This window comes from Lichenostomus cassidix, chromosome 1 (genome assembly GCF_008360975.1).
Source record: "Lichenostomus cassidix isolate B80296 chromosome 1, HeHo_3.0, whole genome shotgun sequence".
Classification (NCBI taxonomy): Eukaryota; Metazoa; Chordata; class Aves; order Passeriformes; family Meliphagidae; genus Lichenostomus; species Lichenostomus cassidix.
Window position 1 is genome coordinate 110,548,963 of NC_139479.1, and position 17,551 is coordinate 110,566,513.

Below are 17,551 nucleotides of genomic sequence, written 5' to 3' on the forward strand. Positions count from 1 at the left end.
AAAATAATTATGCTTCCCAATTCATCTCAGAAATGTAGGCAAATATTTAAAACTTACCGTAAAATAGGGCTCATGCTTATTTTACAGGGTAAACAGTGCTGAAAATAGGACTGTAAGGTTTACATTTTATACCTTCAACAATAGTGCCTGCATACATGCAAGGTACAAGGAAAGAACTGCCCATGGCTCAAACATCCAGACCCACAGCACAGACATAATCAAAAAGGCTCGCTCTTTATTTTAAACATAAAAAGAAACATTTTACACAGCATTGTTAGAACTATTCAGTACCTGCATTCCAGAATTGTGCCCAAAACTTTATTTTATAACTTTGAAATTAAAACAAAAGAAAGAAAATATCTTGCCCTTCTGCTATACGATGTTCAAGGTTGCCCTGGATCGAAATTCCAAGTGCCTGGAGGAATTTACCAGCTTAACCAGGAGACGTGGCAATGCAAACAGAGGAAGATCAATGTGAGCCCTTAGGATACTTTGACAATACCACAGGTTGCAGCAGGGAGGATATGGATGCTTGTACTGCACCACAGGCTGCTTATTCTTCCGATACTCTGCAGGTTTAATACACAGTCAGATGCACACACACCTCCACTCACACAAACCCTGGCCACACACGAAATAATAATAATAACAATAATAAAAAACATGAAAAGTGACCTAGATTTTTTCCCCCATTAGAGAGAAGATTCACACTCTATTTTTAAAAAAGGGGTAATACAAAATTGGCACAAGTAGAAGGAAACCTGGGGGCTAGGTCTAGCCCCTCAGCTTCTAGCCTTCCAACTACAGCAAATACAGGGTGGAATGGGATGCAGCATTGCCTTCCAAGGGGCTGTCAGCAGTACAAGCTAGTGGCAAACTTCCTTCACTTGGAGTGGCAAAGGTGGTTTGTTATGGGCCGTGAAGGAAGGTCAGCATTAGATAAGGACATGGGGACCTTTCACTAGAGAAGGGAGCCCTGACCAAAATAACCCTGAGTTTTTTTCCAGCAGGGAGGAAGTGTGCTGTATTGTGTGTTTGGGAAGAGCTGGAGGTTCCCTGCTCATCCATTCCCTAATTATTGCATTACAGTTGTGATCCTCTCTCCCTAAAACTAAACCAAGGGCATAGACAAGGAGTCAGTCTGCCAGGACAAAAAGTGACTGATGCTGTGCTTAGAACTTCACCACCACCTCCACCCCCTCCCAAGATGCCCCAATGCCACAAGCCTTCTGAGAAAAAAACAGATGTTAATGCAGGAAAGAAGCTGCTAGATCAGCATCCCAAACATCAGAATAGTGTTTCATAACATCCAAGGAAAAAGCTAGATTTCACTACAGCAGAGACAGGAGAGGAAGAAAAATTCTTGCTGTCAAAGTAATGTCTGAGTGAATCCTTTCCTGAACTCCCTTCCTTTGGAAAGCATTGCTACAGATTTCTGGGCTTTCACAGTGGAAGCTAGAGATTGCTTCTGCCCTGTTTTTCAGGAAAGGCCACTAAGTCTGCCTGCAGCAGAGGCCTTTTCAGAGCTCTTCCAGAAAGAAAAAGATCAGACCAGAAAGAAAAGTTCCTATGAACCTTCAGGCCAAAGTCTTTCAGAGGTTCACAGGTTTGTGGGTCCCAGTTTTGGAATAGTACATGAAATGTCCTAAAGTCTTAAATAACAACTTGCAAGCCCCAACTGTGAAAATCAGGCAACAGCACACCACAGCCACTACCTTCCATGGATGTTCTTCTTTACCATCTTTTATCTCAAAACCCATGGAAAAGATGGAGCCCTAACATCAATTCTGCATTTCTTACCCTTCTTGATGCAAGCCAAACCACAGCTGTGACATCAGATTGTGGTGAAGTCCTACTTCCTCGTTTCTTTATACACAGTATCTTTATTCTGACCTTTATTGCTTAAAACGCCAGCTGTGCTGGGAAGACAGAATTGCCTGGCAAAGATGCTGCTCCCTCTCAGGAGCCAGGTCAGTTTATGTGCAAGACCCAAGCAGGACTTGTGTGCTATAGCACCGAGGAATAGGTCTCAAGCCCATGGGGAAAGTCCCACTGCAGGCCCATGCTCAAGACCAGGACCACTGGAACCTGAAGGATTCTTGCTGTCTCTTGGGCTTGCTCTTCCTCCTACCATGAGCTGCACTGCAGCTCCTGCAGATCTCACACTGAGCTCACAGGTTCAAGGGTTACCAGCGAGTGGCTGGCAGAAGCAGCACTGAAGTCTGGTCTGTTCATTTGGTAATACATCATTTACAAGTCTCTACATGATCAGCTGGCCAACTGCAGATGAAGATCCATCGCTTAGCATATTCCTAAGTCACACCATCACCTGGGGAGCAAGGTCTCCAACCCCCTGCTGAGGCCAGCAGAAGGCTGGGCCTTGTCCCTAGATACCATGTGCCCCCCTGCCACAAGCAGAACAGGGTCTCAGGCACGATGTGAGCAGCTGTAGTGGGGAGAAGAGAAGGTGGAAGGGTGGGGAGAAGGTGGTCACAGGCAGACATCATCAAATGCCTGTCTGCCAGGCTGACTGTTCAGGGTTGCCAAGTCAGTCCCTACTCATCAAGGCTAAGAGCTTTGAGCACTGAAAATAAAAGGTTTTAAAAAGTGCTTCAAGTATCTCCACCAGGCAAGTCATGTGTCAGGATTAACTGCAATCTCTTGGAAAGGCAGGGAAGAGAAGGCATGCTGACAACCATAAAACAATTCTTTGCTGGAAAAACCTCATGATGGTTCCAGCACAGGAACCTTCCCCAGCCTTCAACCCAACACAGAGAAATCTATGAGATACCAAGGTGGAGAAGGAAAGGGAACAGGATGATGTGATAAGGATAGAGGGGAAAAGTAGATTGGTTAATACAGTAAGTCTAACACTTTTACCAGCCTCTTTCCCATTCACCATCCTGCCCACCATGCTTTCATACAGGGACATCTTTCCAAAAGCACGAGGGGGGAAATAAAACCAATGAATAAACAAACAAAACATTAATGAATTTTGTCACAGGGCCCTGCTGAAAGAAGGCTCAACAGTTTGCACATTAGAAGGACATGATCCCTATGCAGAAAGTGCTGCTGGGAAAGGAGAACTCCCAAGTTGCTAAATATGGCCTGATTGTTCTCAGGACATGACGTGTAACAAGGAGAAGCTTGAGGTCCAGGCTGAAACCAGAGAGCAAACGCACTGTCTTGTCTGGGCCTGTGAGCAAGTGTCTCAACACAATCCAAGAGCCCTGTGAGTCTCTCCCAAAATGCAAGTGTGTCCACAGCTCCCAGCTCAGTCCATCTCCATCGACATTAGCCGGCGACGCTCTCGTCTCGTTTCCTGCACTTCCTTCTTGCAGCACCAACGGGAGCTGCAGTAGCCAATTAGGCAGGATAGGAGTCCAATGACAGTGGCCAGGCCGATGCCAATCAACAGGGGATACTTGAAAGCATTCAGAACTGAAAAGGGAAGGCAGAGTCATTAGATATCACTGAGAAATCCAGACATCTGCTTTATTTCTTCTTGCCTGAAAATGGAGAAAATCCCATCTTATTCAGTCAGGGGCAGATTAATTATTTCAGAGAGAAATTACACTAATTTTCCTCCTTGATTTCTATCTTCACTGGCTTGAAAAATTGGTCTTTTACTGGTCTCCCTTTCCTCTTCACCCTAATTCTTCCTCTAACATTTCAAAGCGTTGAAGAGGCTGGAAGCACCAAAGAGCCTTGGAGTGAGATAGCAAAGTAGAGTTCATTCCAAGAGTGATGCTATCACACATTTCTTCAAACAAAAGCACTGGATTGTTTCTCCATCAGAGGCAGAGTGTGGCTGCATTCTTTGTAATATGTTTCCAAAAAGCAAGGAGTAGACTCCTTTTAGCTTTGAATTATCAGAATTGCTATATATTTACCCTGTCTAATCAACCTTCAAAGCTGGTGCCTAAACAAAAGAAAAATATTTTCAAGTACCTACTGCTCAGTTAAAAGGCAATAAGGACTTGTAAGGAGTTTGGAAAGTACAGTTATAACAGTTATCAGCACAGTGGGGAGAAAAAAAGCTTCTTGTTCATTTCAAGTTCATGGAACTTCCAAAAATGACCTCTCCTGGAAATATCAAGAAAGCAACTCATTTTCCTCCTTAGCTATGTGCTGAATGCAGTATCTACTGTGCAACTTCCTCCCCATAAAGTCTAGCAACACTTGCAAGTCTGGGTGGAAAGCAGACAAAGCATAAAGTGCAGGGAGCAATGTGTCTTTTCATTAGAGAGAGAGGAAGGAGTCAGAGCTCTGATTTTCTCTTCTCAGCTATGACACTAACCACAATGTGACTAATTTACACACCCCATCTGCAAACCAAGGCTTCCTCCAGCAGGCAGCAGAGGGGTTAACACTTGGAGGGAATACTGTGCCCTTGATTGAAAGATGCCTGAGCTGTGCAAAACATCACCAAGGGGTGATCAGGAAAGAAAACGCTCCTGTCTTATATCTATCAACTTTTTAGGCAGAACAGATTCTTCTACTCTGAAGAATCTCTAATCAGAAATTGCAAACCCTAAAAAAAAGATGAAATCTCATGAGATTACCAGAGGCACCTTTAAAAGTAGTTATAGGGAATATTAGCCAGAAAAAAACAAAACAAGGTGTTAAAAACTAAGTTGAGTAACACATGTTTCAATCTCTTACCATCCATTTTCACAGACAGGAAGATGGGTTTGGCTTTGATGTCAGGCTCCCTCTGCCACACGCCAGTGGCAGACCTCACCCACGGGGTCACTACGCAGTAGTGGTTCCCAAAGTCGTGGTCCTCGCAGCCGTGCACTCGCAGCCGGAATTCCAGCGGGCTGATCCTCTCCAGGCTGAGATCACTGCTCCCATTCCTCCTGCTCTGGGTCACAATCCCTCTCCGGTCCAGCGAGGCCAGCAAGACAGGCTCCCTGTCCAGCGCAAAGGAGCGCACAGCAAACCAGGAGACGTCAAAGGACATGTCATCTGCGGTTGTGGACAAAGAAGAATTCAGACGTGTTGGTGAGTTCTGAAAAGTATTCATAGTGCCATTTCTCAGCAGAAAGGTTAATCTGTAAGCAGCACAGCCAGCACTGGTCTGACAGCAGAGGAAAAAACAAAAAGAAAACAGAAAGAAAAAGAGAGAGTCCCCTGAACATGTCCTTTCTAGGAAGATTCAAGCAGTGAACTGCAATGAAATGCACTGACAGGAAGAATGGAGTTGTACAGAAAGGGTGACTTACTACAGGGATGACAAACAAGAGATTTCTTGCCTTTCTGCCTTCTATTCTAAAATTTGTATTTAACTCTGATCTAAGTTTTTACCAAGCTGTATCATAAGAAGTTCTACAGTTATGCTGCACCTACAGTGAAAGGGAGTGGCAGTGCTAGATAATTGCTAGCAGAGAGCAATTTGCAGTCACTGTCTTCATGCAGGGCCTACAAAAACACAAAATCAGAAGGCTCTCTTCTGAAGGCCCCTTCCTCACATTTACAGTTTGCCTGAATGAATACAGATTTCTGTATAGTGCACAAAAAATTGCCTGCAGTAGTACAAAGTATTCAGGAGCAAAGCCTGGCCACGATGCTTTTATTCATCTTCCCCAGAGTTGTGGGTTACTGTGGCACATCAGACATAACGCCTTGTACAAGTTTCCCATGCAAGGACACAGTCTATAATACGGATTTGCAGGAACTTACACTTTTAACACAGCTGACAGGTAGTCAGAGTCCATCAGCACATCCAGCTCGCTCTGTGCTCATGCAAGGTCCTATTGATCTCATTAGCAGATCTCAGTCTTAACCCTATTAGGCAGATGTAGCTGGGTATCTACTTTAAAAATCACCTCTATTCTTTACTATCATGAGCCCAGCAACACCTGTCAGAGTCTGGAACCTGGCATGACCTACAGCATAGACAGGAAAAGCTGCTCACTTGTTTCCTCACAGGTCTTCCCTCCTGGCACACGAGCAAACTGATGGGCCCAAACTGGAAACAGAGGTGACTATTTCTGTCCTTAGTTTGGAGTGCTGGTACAGTGTGTGCACAGGGCTTAACCTCTGCACACCCAAGGCAGCCCCAGTGATTCTTGGCAATAGATCAGACCTCCATTTTCTAGTACTGAGGACTCTGAAAAATACAGTGCTAGCAAGCTGAAATTTAAAACTGATCTTTTGCCTAATTGAGTTATGTCTTCTCTAAACATTGACATTTGACCTCTAGGCTAATGGAATAACTGAAGCCCTAAACCTGCTGTTGCACTCAAATTGCTTACAGATCTAGGTGAAGATGATTTTTAAGTCTCTATCAGGCAAGCCAGCACTCTGCCAAAGGAGGGAAGCTCCATATTTTAAAGTAAAGTCAAGTAAAGGGACATCTTCAGCTCTTCTACTTGAAATATATTATCAGCTGGCCCTGTGGGACATTCCCCTTACTGCAGAAGAAAAACCTCCCCAGGTGTTTGGGGTGTAATTAACTCCTTCCTAAGGTGCACTGGGTTTTACACACATCTACAGAAACAAAACAAAAATACAAAATAGCACATGTTACTATCAGAGACACTGGCTGACCAAACAGTTTTGGGACAGCAGCCAGTTTCCTGCCCTGCCTGCCATAGCCTGGTGTTCTGGGCAATGCACAGAATCTCAGGAGAGCACCTGGCCTGCTTTGCAGCCCTACAGCAGGAGCAGGTGTCCCAGTCCTACATGGGGTTCAGCATAGGTCACCAGGACCAGCAGCCCTCAGAGCAATCCCTCTTGCCTCTCATCCTACAAATGCTGCTGTTAGTTACTTGGCAAAGCACTCAGACCACTTCCCTTGAAACCAAAGTTAATAAAAATTACCATAAACACATGTTCAGTCAAAGAGACCAAACTCTGACCTCTGCTTTGTGCACTCATCCAAGTGTCTATGGGAAACAGGGCCTCTGCTGGAGAGAGCTCTGTTTATAGAAACCACTCTTCATCCCTGCTGTCTGTTTATGCCAAATACGGTAAAGCACTGGTCCACTGGCAGTCACGTTGGGAATGACCAATTCCTTCCAAAGATCCAAGACTGCTGCTTGCTCTTGGGTTTCCAGGTGCTGTAGGAGCACATGGACACCTTTCAGGCGAAGTCAAATTATACTAAAGACACTACTGACCTTCCTGAAAAAGGTTTAAGCAATAAATTTAGATATTAAAAGATAATAATAATAATCTAGTCTTCAGATCCTCAAGCAGCTTGGAAGAATTCCTTCTTCTGCCTCTCAGATAATTTGAGATTCCCTTCCCTCCCCATACAAAGATCAGTGCAGGCACTTGCTGTCATTTTGAAATAGTTGAATCTATCTTCTATAATTACAACATGGGACAACAGTATTATGCCAACATATTTTATTAGTCAGTATACACAGTTTGCAATTAGTGACTCACTACAGACAGTCAGAGGGAGGATTTGGCTCCGAGTACTCTGTCACTATCCTCCTTCAAATAGCTTAATACAGCAAAGTCATCTGATTCATTTCTATATATCTCTGCATTTCATGCAATAAAAACACAGGAAAATTTAGCAAAGCCAGGACATAAATCAGGTGCTCTCTAGATATCAGAGAGGAACATGCCTAGCAGCTCCCAAGTGTTAATAAATATGTAGATTTACTGACATAAAACAGGTCACACACTAGGCATCAGCACCATTCCACACACCTTGCATCAGTGTTGACAAGTCACTCTCAATTTTTGACCCAAATCTGCAAAAACTCCACTTCAAGAACCACACTCAGACTATACAAAGGTTTTTTTCCCTGGTTCCTTCTGTGCCACACTATAAGTAGTGTGGGACACCTGGCCAAGGTGCCCCACAGTGAAGAGTAACATCCCAGTGCCAAACCCCCAAGGGCATCAAGGACCTCAGTGCCACCAGGACATGCAACCCTAAAGGAACAGAGAGCACTGGGAGCTGGACACTTGAGAGCTCTGTGAGCAGAGTAACAATGGTGCTGTGCTTCCTCCCCTCCTCAGCCAGCGAGGATCATCAACATGTAAAGCACATCTTTACGCACATTTTGATTTGACACACAGGGCTAAGCTGTCTGGGTCTTAGCTACTTCCCTGACCAATCACTCCTCAAAAAAGGGAATCCTATTTCTAGACCAGCTTCTTAGGAACCATACACTTCCACTGCTTAAAATGGAGCTCTCTCAACATCCTGTTACAGTGCTGAATCACAATTTTGAGACCCTTTTTGTTTACTACATTTAAATGAGGTTGAATAGGGCTTCCTAGAGAGCTGAGCAAACCACTTCAAGCCATATAAGGGGTAAACAAGCTGGTTTTGTTAAATTCTCCAGAGTGCCCACTGGGTCTGTCTGGAGCTGATTAAAAAAGCCCCACATCTCCTTTCAGACACAGTAAGTAGTACTTTTAAATCCCTAAGCACACAGCCCAAGAATGGGTGATCTGGGAAGTCTAGAGAGATCATTTGTGAAAATGTGTATTCAACACAAGTATCAGAAGCAGCTTTTATATCTTCACGGCACAGAAGAACTACTATTCCCCCCTGACACACACATACTCCCCTTGTATCAATTCAAAACACCAACCACAGCTGCCAAGCCAAAGGAGCACTTCTTTAGATGGAGCAGTTGCTGCCATGTACTGGGCTTAGTAACACACACTCGATTTCAGCAGGGTCTCAAAGAAGCAGAGGAAATTAAAGCATGTAGCAGTCACGCCAAAACCTTTTCCACCCTTTTGAAAATTTCCCACAGGGTGGGTACACACAAACACACACTGAAAGCATTGTGAGTTGCCTCTACCAGAAAAGGGTTCAAACCATAAGAGATGCCTCTCAAGAAAAAAAAAAAAAAAAGCATCAATCTAACTGTAACAAATGGCACTGACAAAGATAACTGGTCATTTAAATCTTCTTCAGCTCCTTGGAAGGACTTTATTTTTCTGATTGTGCATACAAAGAGGGAGAAGAGATGGCACTGACACCAACTTATTACAGGAAGCATACACACTAATCCACATGAATGCTTGCAAAGTTAAGTGCCTCTGTGCACCAGAGCAGAGCTGGCTGGCATAAAAAATGTCTTCAAAGGATGTGCATTTAACAGGACACCTTATGAAACATCCTGGTTCTCCTCTGCTCACAAGAGAGCCCAAACCACAGCCCTGCAGCAGGTCTGACACGAGAAGTACAGATGGCCTTGAAAGCCACCACGCCCCTCAGAAGGGAGTCAAATGCATTTGCTCTTTTCTCCTTTCTCATCACATTCCCAAATGGAATGACCACCTCTGACTGCAGTCATCTGTTTTCTTCCAGAAGATGCTGGCAACTCTTGCCCTGTTTCTCTGATTGCCAGGTGTAGGCTTTCCCTAACAGCATGCCTCATGTCCCCACTGAGATGAGGCAGCCCTGATATTTTCACAGTCTCTCTAATGTTTGGCACTAATTTAAAAAGTCCTCTTTCCAGCAGTGAATTAAAATGTGATACTGACACAGAGATGGGATACAGAGGAATAAGGTAACTAGTAAGGAACTACATCAGTTTGCTACCATACAAGCCCTTAAGCCCTTCCCTTAACCTGCTCCAGTAGCCCCCTCCAGCTCCCAAGGTCAAGAAGGCAGATGGACAAGGTAAGTCTGCACACCCTGCATAAATTCCAGCTGTTCCCTGCAGCTCTTCTGCCAGCCTCACCCAGAGGACCAACAAGGACTGGAGATGGAGCAGATTCTCAGGCCCATGGGGTTTCTCCACACAGCATGACTGGTTAGAACTTAAATCCTGCTCATCCAGCAACTGGAGGCTCAGAGCACAAGCTGGAAGGTCCCCTCAAAACCTGCCACAATGCCACACTTTACTCCATTCTAGGTGAACTTGTCTGTGCCTCATCTGCCCCATTACAGACTGAAAAAAAAAGAAACCAAACAAACCACCAACACAAAAGGAACAAAATAAAAAAACACCACAGAGGTCTGCCACGTCCAAGATGACATTACCCAGCTATGGAACAGATTACAGTGCTGACATTTAAGACTCTGCTCCGATTGCCCATGACCACTGGAAACAGCATCATTCCAACCCCAGGGATAATCTATCAACTCTAACAGACACCCACAAACCCCTGTGAAGTTGCCAAGTTAAAACCTAACTTTGCTGATGAGCAGCTCCTCAAAGACAACACCTTTTCACTTCAACCTTTTTGATTATCCTTATACTGTCAGTGTTCCTCCCAGTCTCAAGCTACCAAACACACACAAAACCATCCCAAACTGCAGCAAAGCACTGACAGGAGAGCCCCACTGCTACTAAGTGGCTTCTTCTCACAGAATGGGTAAAGCTGGACCACTGGAGGTCATCTGGTCCAAGTTCCCTGCTCAAGCAGGGTTATCCTAGAGCACATGGCAAAGGATTGTGTCCAGACAGCAGCTTTTGAATCTCTCCAGAGAAAAGGACTCCACAACATCTCTGGGCAACCTGCTCCAGCATGTGGTCACCCTCACAAAGAATTTCTTCCTCACATTCAGGTGGAACTTCCTGTGTTGCAGCTTTCAAGTTTGAAGCGAGTCAGGGATGCTGAGGCCTCTTTCACAAGGCTGTCGAACACAAGCAGAAGCAGCAGCTGCTCCCTGTCAGCAATTATTGCTTTGGAAAGGAAGGCAGCTGCTTTGGGTACTGCCTCACAACAATACCTGTAAGAGTTTGAGCACACCTCAACTTGGAAGAGGCTTCCTGCTGAGCAGAAGCCACAGGACAGACTGAGGGATAAGCACAGGCACACATGGCTGCTTGCTGTGCCCAATATCCCAGGCTATGACTCTTTTGACAGCAATAAAGTTTACTCAGCTTTTCCTGCCTACCAGGCATTTCAATAATACAATCTACAGACTTCTATCATTTTTTCACAGGCAGCACACAACTGTAATCTAGCAAATTGCTTCCCTGCCACGCTCAGATTTAATGTAGAACAGACATCTCGTAATTTCAAAGTGATGGGCCTTTACTAAGCCTGGTACTTCATCTCATCAGCTACTACTTCATAAGTAATATTTTCTGCACAGCACCTCTTTTGTAGTGGCTTATGTGTAGACTTTTAAGTTTGGAATGAATCATGACATCTTTACATTTAGATATATTCATTTATATTTACATATATATTTGTAGGTTTATTTTAAAGAGATGTTTATATTCATATATATATAAAACTAAACTCGCTCCAAACCCAAACTTTGGGTGTAAGACAGAGTTACTCTCACATCATTTTGATGAAAAGCAGCTCAGACAATGCTTGGCGAGCAGCTAGGTTTTGAGCAATTCTTTGAACTTTTTAGGTCTCCATAAAAATTTGCTTTTAAAGTGTCTGCTACCCTTTTCACAGGAACTAGGTACTGTATTTCTTTCTTCCACATGAAAAAGGATGCCCAACTCCAAAGGCAATGAACATTCATTTTGGCATTTAGGCTGCAGCAGTCAATTATTATGATTTTTAGATTTACCTGAACTCTTAAATCCACTCTGAAGTGTGAAGCTGACTGGCCAGGTGTTTAAGATTTCTTTACAGATAACCATTTTCTCCTAAATGGTTTAGCCAATAGACTTCCTTTGCATTTAAAGGGACCAGGAATAGCTTTCAGGGCCCATCTAGTGGTTGTGTGTTTAGATTGCCTCTGCAGTGGGGTCACTTGGTGGGGACACCAGAGGGGGATTTAACACTAAGAAACTTTTTTCCCACTCCCCTCAGAAGGTGAAATGAAAAAAACTTCCTTTAAATTGAGTTGTGTAAAGCAAGCACACTCTCCTGTTTTTATCTTGTTCTACAGAAGCATTGGTTCTCAACTCTCCAGCCTCACCCAAAGGATGTAGGGTTGTTAACTGCTGATGTTATTCTGCCTGCTGAAGTCAAATGAATTACAAGCAAAATAATTTTGCTGAAATACCTGGCTCAAGTGGCATTCCTTCCGTTGTGACAATACACAGCAAATCTGCCACCTCACCCTGGTAAATGGTCGGGCTGTCAGAATGCACCGAGACATTGAACACAGGACCTGGAAAAGAGAAACCACAATTATTCATGACAGGCTTTACCTCAGTGTCCAACCCCTTCCTTGCACATTTTTGAAGTATTCTCTCCTAGTTTGTGGAGACAGAACTCTGAAGTAGGGAGAAGGAACCATTTAAGTCTTTTATAAAATAGTTTTTCATTTTTAGCCATTAAATCCTGTACTAAGACAAAGTACCCAAACCATCAGATGTGTCACCCAACACACAGGCTGCTGCCCAAGTCTGTCTTCTACTGTCCAACACAAAGGGAGCTGGTCTTCCACTGGTGACTCCTTTAAGAGTATGGGAATTCATGCTTTCAGGCTAATCCAGAATGGATCTTTTTGTTGAGGCTGTCAGTAGGAATTCAAGTTAAAGCAAAACAGTATCTTAACAATACCGACGATTCTACAGTGGAACTCAGACAATACAAGTAGTGCATCTGATAATACTTTTCTGTGGGTTTTCCTTCAGGCTTTGCCACACGTAGCTTCTTCTGTAGAAGATGTCTCAAAGCCCAAGGGTACAGTAACTCCTTCAGTTGTAAAGTGGTGATGATATCAATGAAAACCATTAGGCTGCTTTGAAATACTCAGACACCACAACAACACTGTGATGTTTTGACTTCTGAGGTACATAAGTTAAAAACCAAAACTTCCCCAAATTTTGACAATAGCTGCATCTCTGGTGCAAAAGTAAAAAAATCACAACTCCTCAGATGTGCCAGCATTGTTAATACTCTCTATTTCACAGGGCAGAAACTGAAGAATGTACCAAAATACCTCAGTGATTTCTCTTCTAAAGAAGGTGAAGGAGAGGAGTAGAAGGAAAGCTGACCACAACAGTGACCTCCAGGATGACTTTGGGGAAAGGGCCAGGTAACCCAAGAAACTTGGGACTCAGATTAAGAAGGAACCCTTTTTACACTTCCTGAACTCCCATTATTACCTGGCTCACCTACTTCTGGCACAGCAGCAGGAACACCAAGCATAGAAAGGTGGCTTGGGAGGAAAGAAAAGCTGTTTATTTGCTCTCCTCCACTCTTACATGCTACTCTTTCAGTACAAGAACCATATATTTCAAATCCATCAAAGACCAGTGGCAAACAATGCTTTTAATGAAGAACATTTAAGGAAACCATCCAAGAAAACCCACTTGTGCCTTGCCCTCTCAACAGGTTTCTGTGGAAAGCTACGCTGATAGCTCACCACATGGCACACACTTATCACATCATCTCCAAACTGAGGTTCTGGAAAGAAGTTGGATGTATCATGAAGTTAGAGCTACAATTTTTGGTGCAACTTTTCTAGACTACCAGCGCCTGGCTTGTTTTGGTCAACAGAGATTACACAGCATGCTAGGGAATTAATTCCAACTGCAATGCAAATTACTCCTCCAGCTTTCAAAATTACACCCCCCCCAATTTCCACCAACCCTCTCCTCTGCCCTGGCAGCAGTTTTACTTTTGTACACAAGGGCAGTATGCAGACATATAATCTGAGAGTCTGGCATCCATTTTGACACTAGAATATCTCTCTTAAAATTAATACTGCAAATTACCCAACCAAGCAAGGATAAAAGGGTGGTTGAGATGCAATAGAGGTTACACATGGATTACCAATCAAGACTCCTACATGTTTATGCTAAAACATATTTAATGAAATAAGAGATCCAGATTACTGAGATCAGTGACTTCACAAGCAGGCTGCAGCTTTAAGCTCAGCTTGATGGGATCCTTTTCTTAGGAAATAACAAAGATTAATCTGATTGTTTCTTCAGCATCTATCTAAACTGGTTTTGTGTGAATTCAATTTATTTCCTGACATTCGCAGACACGCCAAACTATATTCCCCTTGCAGCCTATTTGATTATTTGTCTCCAGATAAAACAAGACATTTTCCATCCTTTTGTTTGGAGTTGTGCAGACAGAAGTTCAAGGTCCCAGGGGATTAAAGGCACCGTGGACCAGGGCACTCCAGCCAACTATAAGCAGAAAAGTCTCAAGCTGTGTGTGAATTGTCAAAGAAAAGAGACAAAGAGACTGTCAAAATCTGCTAGGAACGTCCCTGCATTCCCAGCACATTCCCTCTGCTGCACTGATCAAAGGCAGAACAGTACCATAATAATCCTGATACAGTCCATAGCTCAGAGTCTATCCTAAGTCTATTCCTGACATCATGTCAGGAATACAGGACATGCTCCACTCCAGCAAACAGGCTGTGTCCTGGCTGGATGCTGGCAGGGGTTGAGCAAGAAAGATGAACTGTGTGATTCCAGCTTTGTCGGGCTAAGGATGGGCTACCTTATCCCTGCCCTGGCAGGTTAAACACGGAAAGACAGAGGGTACACTGGATTTTTCAGGCCTTATTTCCTGGCTGAAAGTCCAGGTACCTCCTGCACTCAACAGACACTGCCCTCACACCCTGGCACACCAACAAACCACTAATGCAGAGCAGGGTCAGAGCACTCCTGGCCACTGCATGTCACAAGGGTAAAAACTGAGCTTGGCTGGTCACTCAGCCAGGAAAAGCTGTGTATGATGGATATACAGCACTCCCAACACACTCCTCAATTTGGGTCACCAAGCACATCTCCACCTGGTCTCCCCACAAAGAGCCAAAGCTTCCTGGGCAGGAAGGCTCCAAGGCATCAGCTGCACTGGCATTTCAGGATTGTGCTTCCCCTTGGTAAGAGACAAACAGTTCTTTCCCTTTAGCTATTTCCCTAGGAGGTAACATCTCCTGCAAATTACCATCTCTACCTCCAGGGAGAAATCACTGTCCTGTGCTAGAACTGGATATCAACAAAGAGTCAAGAGATGTTTCAGGGGTTGTGCTCTTCCCTCTCCAGCTGAAAAGGGAAAACAACATTTCATCTTTTTTTAAACCTAAGCAAGATTAATCACAATGAAAGCTTCTCAGTTCACTCTTGAAAACTATGTGGCTGCAGCTTTCTAAGGTTATATGTCTTCTTTGGGTGTATCTCAGGTGTTCTGCCCACATACCCATGCCCTCGGCTTCAGGCATGAAAGCACAGAATAAAGCAAATTCAGAGACTTATTCCCCCTCTCACAAAACCTAAAAAAGCAGGAGGCTGTCCGAGTGCCCCATTCCCCCACCCAGTGTTCAAGAGGCCCAGGATCTGGACCTCACCAAGCAAGGTTCAGTACTCAAACCCCCAAGTACTTTACATTTTTGCCCTCCAAGACAAAACAAAAAAAAAAAAAACCACACAAAAAAGGCCAAACACCTCAACACCAAGGCTACAGACACAGGTATGTGGTTAAACAGGCAACTCCCAGCAGACACTGACTCAGGGTCTCAGCATCGTCACACTCAAGCACTTACAGTGTCACAGGAAGGGTTGGGGAGGTGACAGGAACTCTCTCCTTCAATGAGAGATGAGTTCATGCTACATTAACACAGAGAAAAACAGAGCTCTGCAGATAACAGATGATGTGGCTTTGGTCACCTTGCCACCTGCATTTAACAGTTTGAAATACTGTTATTGGCACCTGCTGGTCACTCGGGAGAATAAACAAACCAGAGTTTAGTTTCAATTGCAGGGCTGACAGATCAAGCATGACCTGTAAAACTCATCAAGAACAAAGCAAAGTTAAATGCTGAAAAGCTGTTCATGAGCTTGAAAGCTGAGAAATAACTGGATTTTAATAACTTCAGATTTGAAGATAATTGTCATTCCCTCAGATAATTTGGAAGCTAAAGAGCACAGATTTACAAAACAAACCAGCATTCCCAATTGTAAGAGCTGAGCATCATAAATTGCCATATTCTGCTGAGACCTTTGATTTAAAACAAGCCAAAATATCTGTTCCTTGCTATAAGTAAGGCTTTATGTAAGCTTAGATAAAACTCTTTAAAAGAAGTTTTGTTCCATATTCAAGTAACAAAAATTTTATATTAAAAAGCATCTGCAGTCAGGACAGTGAAAGTTTTCAGAGCTGACTCCTGAACACTTGAAAAACACTACATAACTTTAAACAGAAAGTAGAGAAACTGAGGTTAGAAGTTTATTAGTCCAAATCCAGAGGTGCTTAAACAGAAACCAGGTTCCAGAATCAGGACTTGTACAGTGTACTTTTCTCTGAATGTTCCCTTTTATTTTAGATCTCGGTGCTCAAACTGCTGATTTCATGTCACCAGGAAGGAGACTCCAGGAGCCAGATCCTATAGTGATACAATTTTCAGCTAAAAAGTGTTATGCTAATTCTTCTATGTATAAAAATTAAGGGAAAAAGTGTTTGCAAACTGAATTAAATTTTGTTTATTACATTGTGCTCAATCAGATTTACACTGCAGGGTGGAAAAGAGGAGTTCAAGTTGATCGAGTTAATTTATTCAACTTAAGGATTTACACTGGAGAAAAACTCTGAGCCCTATTTACCCAATGTCACCCCATTCTCCCTGCTTTCCTTCCCCTGCTCAGTAATCCAAACACTTCAAATCTGCAAGAAAAATGGGAAAACGAAAGATAATAAAACCAAAAGCCAGTTAAAATCCAGACCCGTAACAGAGGAGGTCCTAATTATCTAGGGTCTTAGGTGATGTTTTGTCTTCTTGGATTATCATTTTACCCTGTACTTCTCTGCAAAAATAAGGTACAGTCCCCCCACAGACACAAGCTACTTTTACTTCCCAGACAAATAGAGCAGAGGATAGCCAAGTAATCTGATGACAACACAGACTCAGGGCAGATTGTTCCCCCCAAGAAGCCTGTGCCCAGTCCATTACTGACCAGGGGAGCTGGAACTCCTCCATGCAGCTTCCCTGCTTGCAATCAGACAGCACCACAGACCACAACGGGGAAAACAAGTGGTGCAACCCACAAGTTCTGCATCGTCCAGAATATTACTCATCTCTGCCCCGGCACCAAATCATTCACTCTTCAACTAAGAATCCCATGACCTGCTTTTCTCCAGATAAGAAGTTTCTTCACCTACACTTTTCCAGACCCCTGCCCCTTTCCCTGCTTCTTCATGGAGCTGTTCCCTAACACGCTTTACCCCAAGCCTCATAATAGCTGTTACGGGAAGAAGCCCTCAGTAGTTAAGTCTGTGGTTTCTACTTCCAGCTACAAATTAATGCACAAAGGCACACAATGACAAAGCACGTTCCTGCCCATTAACAGTGGCTGGAAAATACCAGCCTTTCTTGCCAAAGAGTTTCTGCTGCACTGCTTTTCATTCATTTCCGTGATTAAGCTTTCTTTCCTTTAAGAATCTTTCTATTCGCCTTCCTTGAAATTGAGTATCTCTCGGGGTCATTGCAGGGCATCATTTCATTTTAATTGCAATCTCAACATCAATACTCAGCTCATATTTCAGCAGCTCTTGGTTTATCTCAGCTTCTTCCAAAGTGCATGATAATACATTGCTGTGCAATGAGCTCACATGCAGATGTAATCCAGAGTTGAAGATTTCATTGAGATGTTTCCCTTACAAGTTCTCTTTTATTTTTGCCTCTCCAGAACTTTCTGCTGAATGGCACAGAGGGAAGACAGCACAGAGCACAGCCAAG

At 43.6% G+C, this 17,551-nt stretch overlaps 1 protein-coding gene across 5 annotated transcripts in view; it reads right to left on the bottom strand.

Annotated features, from left to right (window-relative positions):
• Positions 1–215: 215 nt before the first annotated feature.
• The window catches only part of PTGFRN (prostaglandin F2 receptor inhibitor), a 97,415-nt gene continuing 80,079 nt past the window's right edge, over positions 216–17,551 (bottom strand). For all 5 annotated transcript variants that reach the window (XM_085076159.1, XM_085076167.1, XM_085076177.1 and 2 more), the window contains 3 exons: positions 11,912–12,019; positions 4,666–4,971; positions 216–3,441 (listed from right to left, as the gene is read on the bottom strand). In XM_085076159.1, coding sequence (XP_084932285.1) covers positions 3,275–3,441; positions 4,666–4,971; positions 11,912–12,019 — 581 coding nt within the window. In that variant the 3' untranslated portion in view covers positions 216–3,274. The remainder of the gene's footprint in view (positions 3,442–4,665; positions 4,972–11,911; positions 12,020–17,551) is intronic.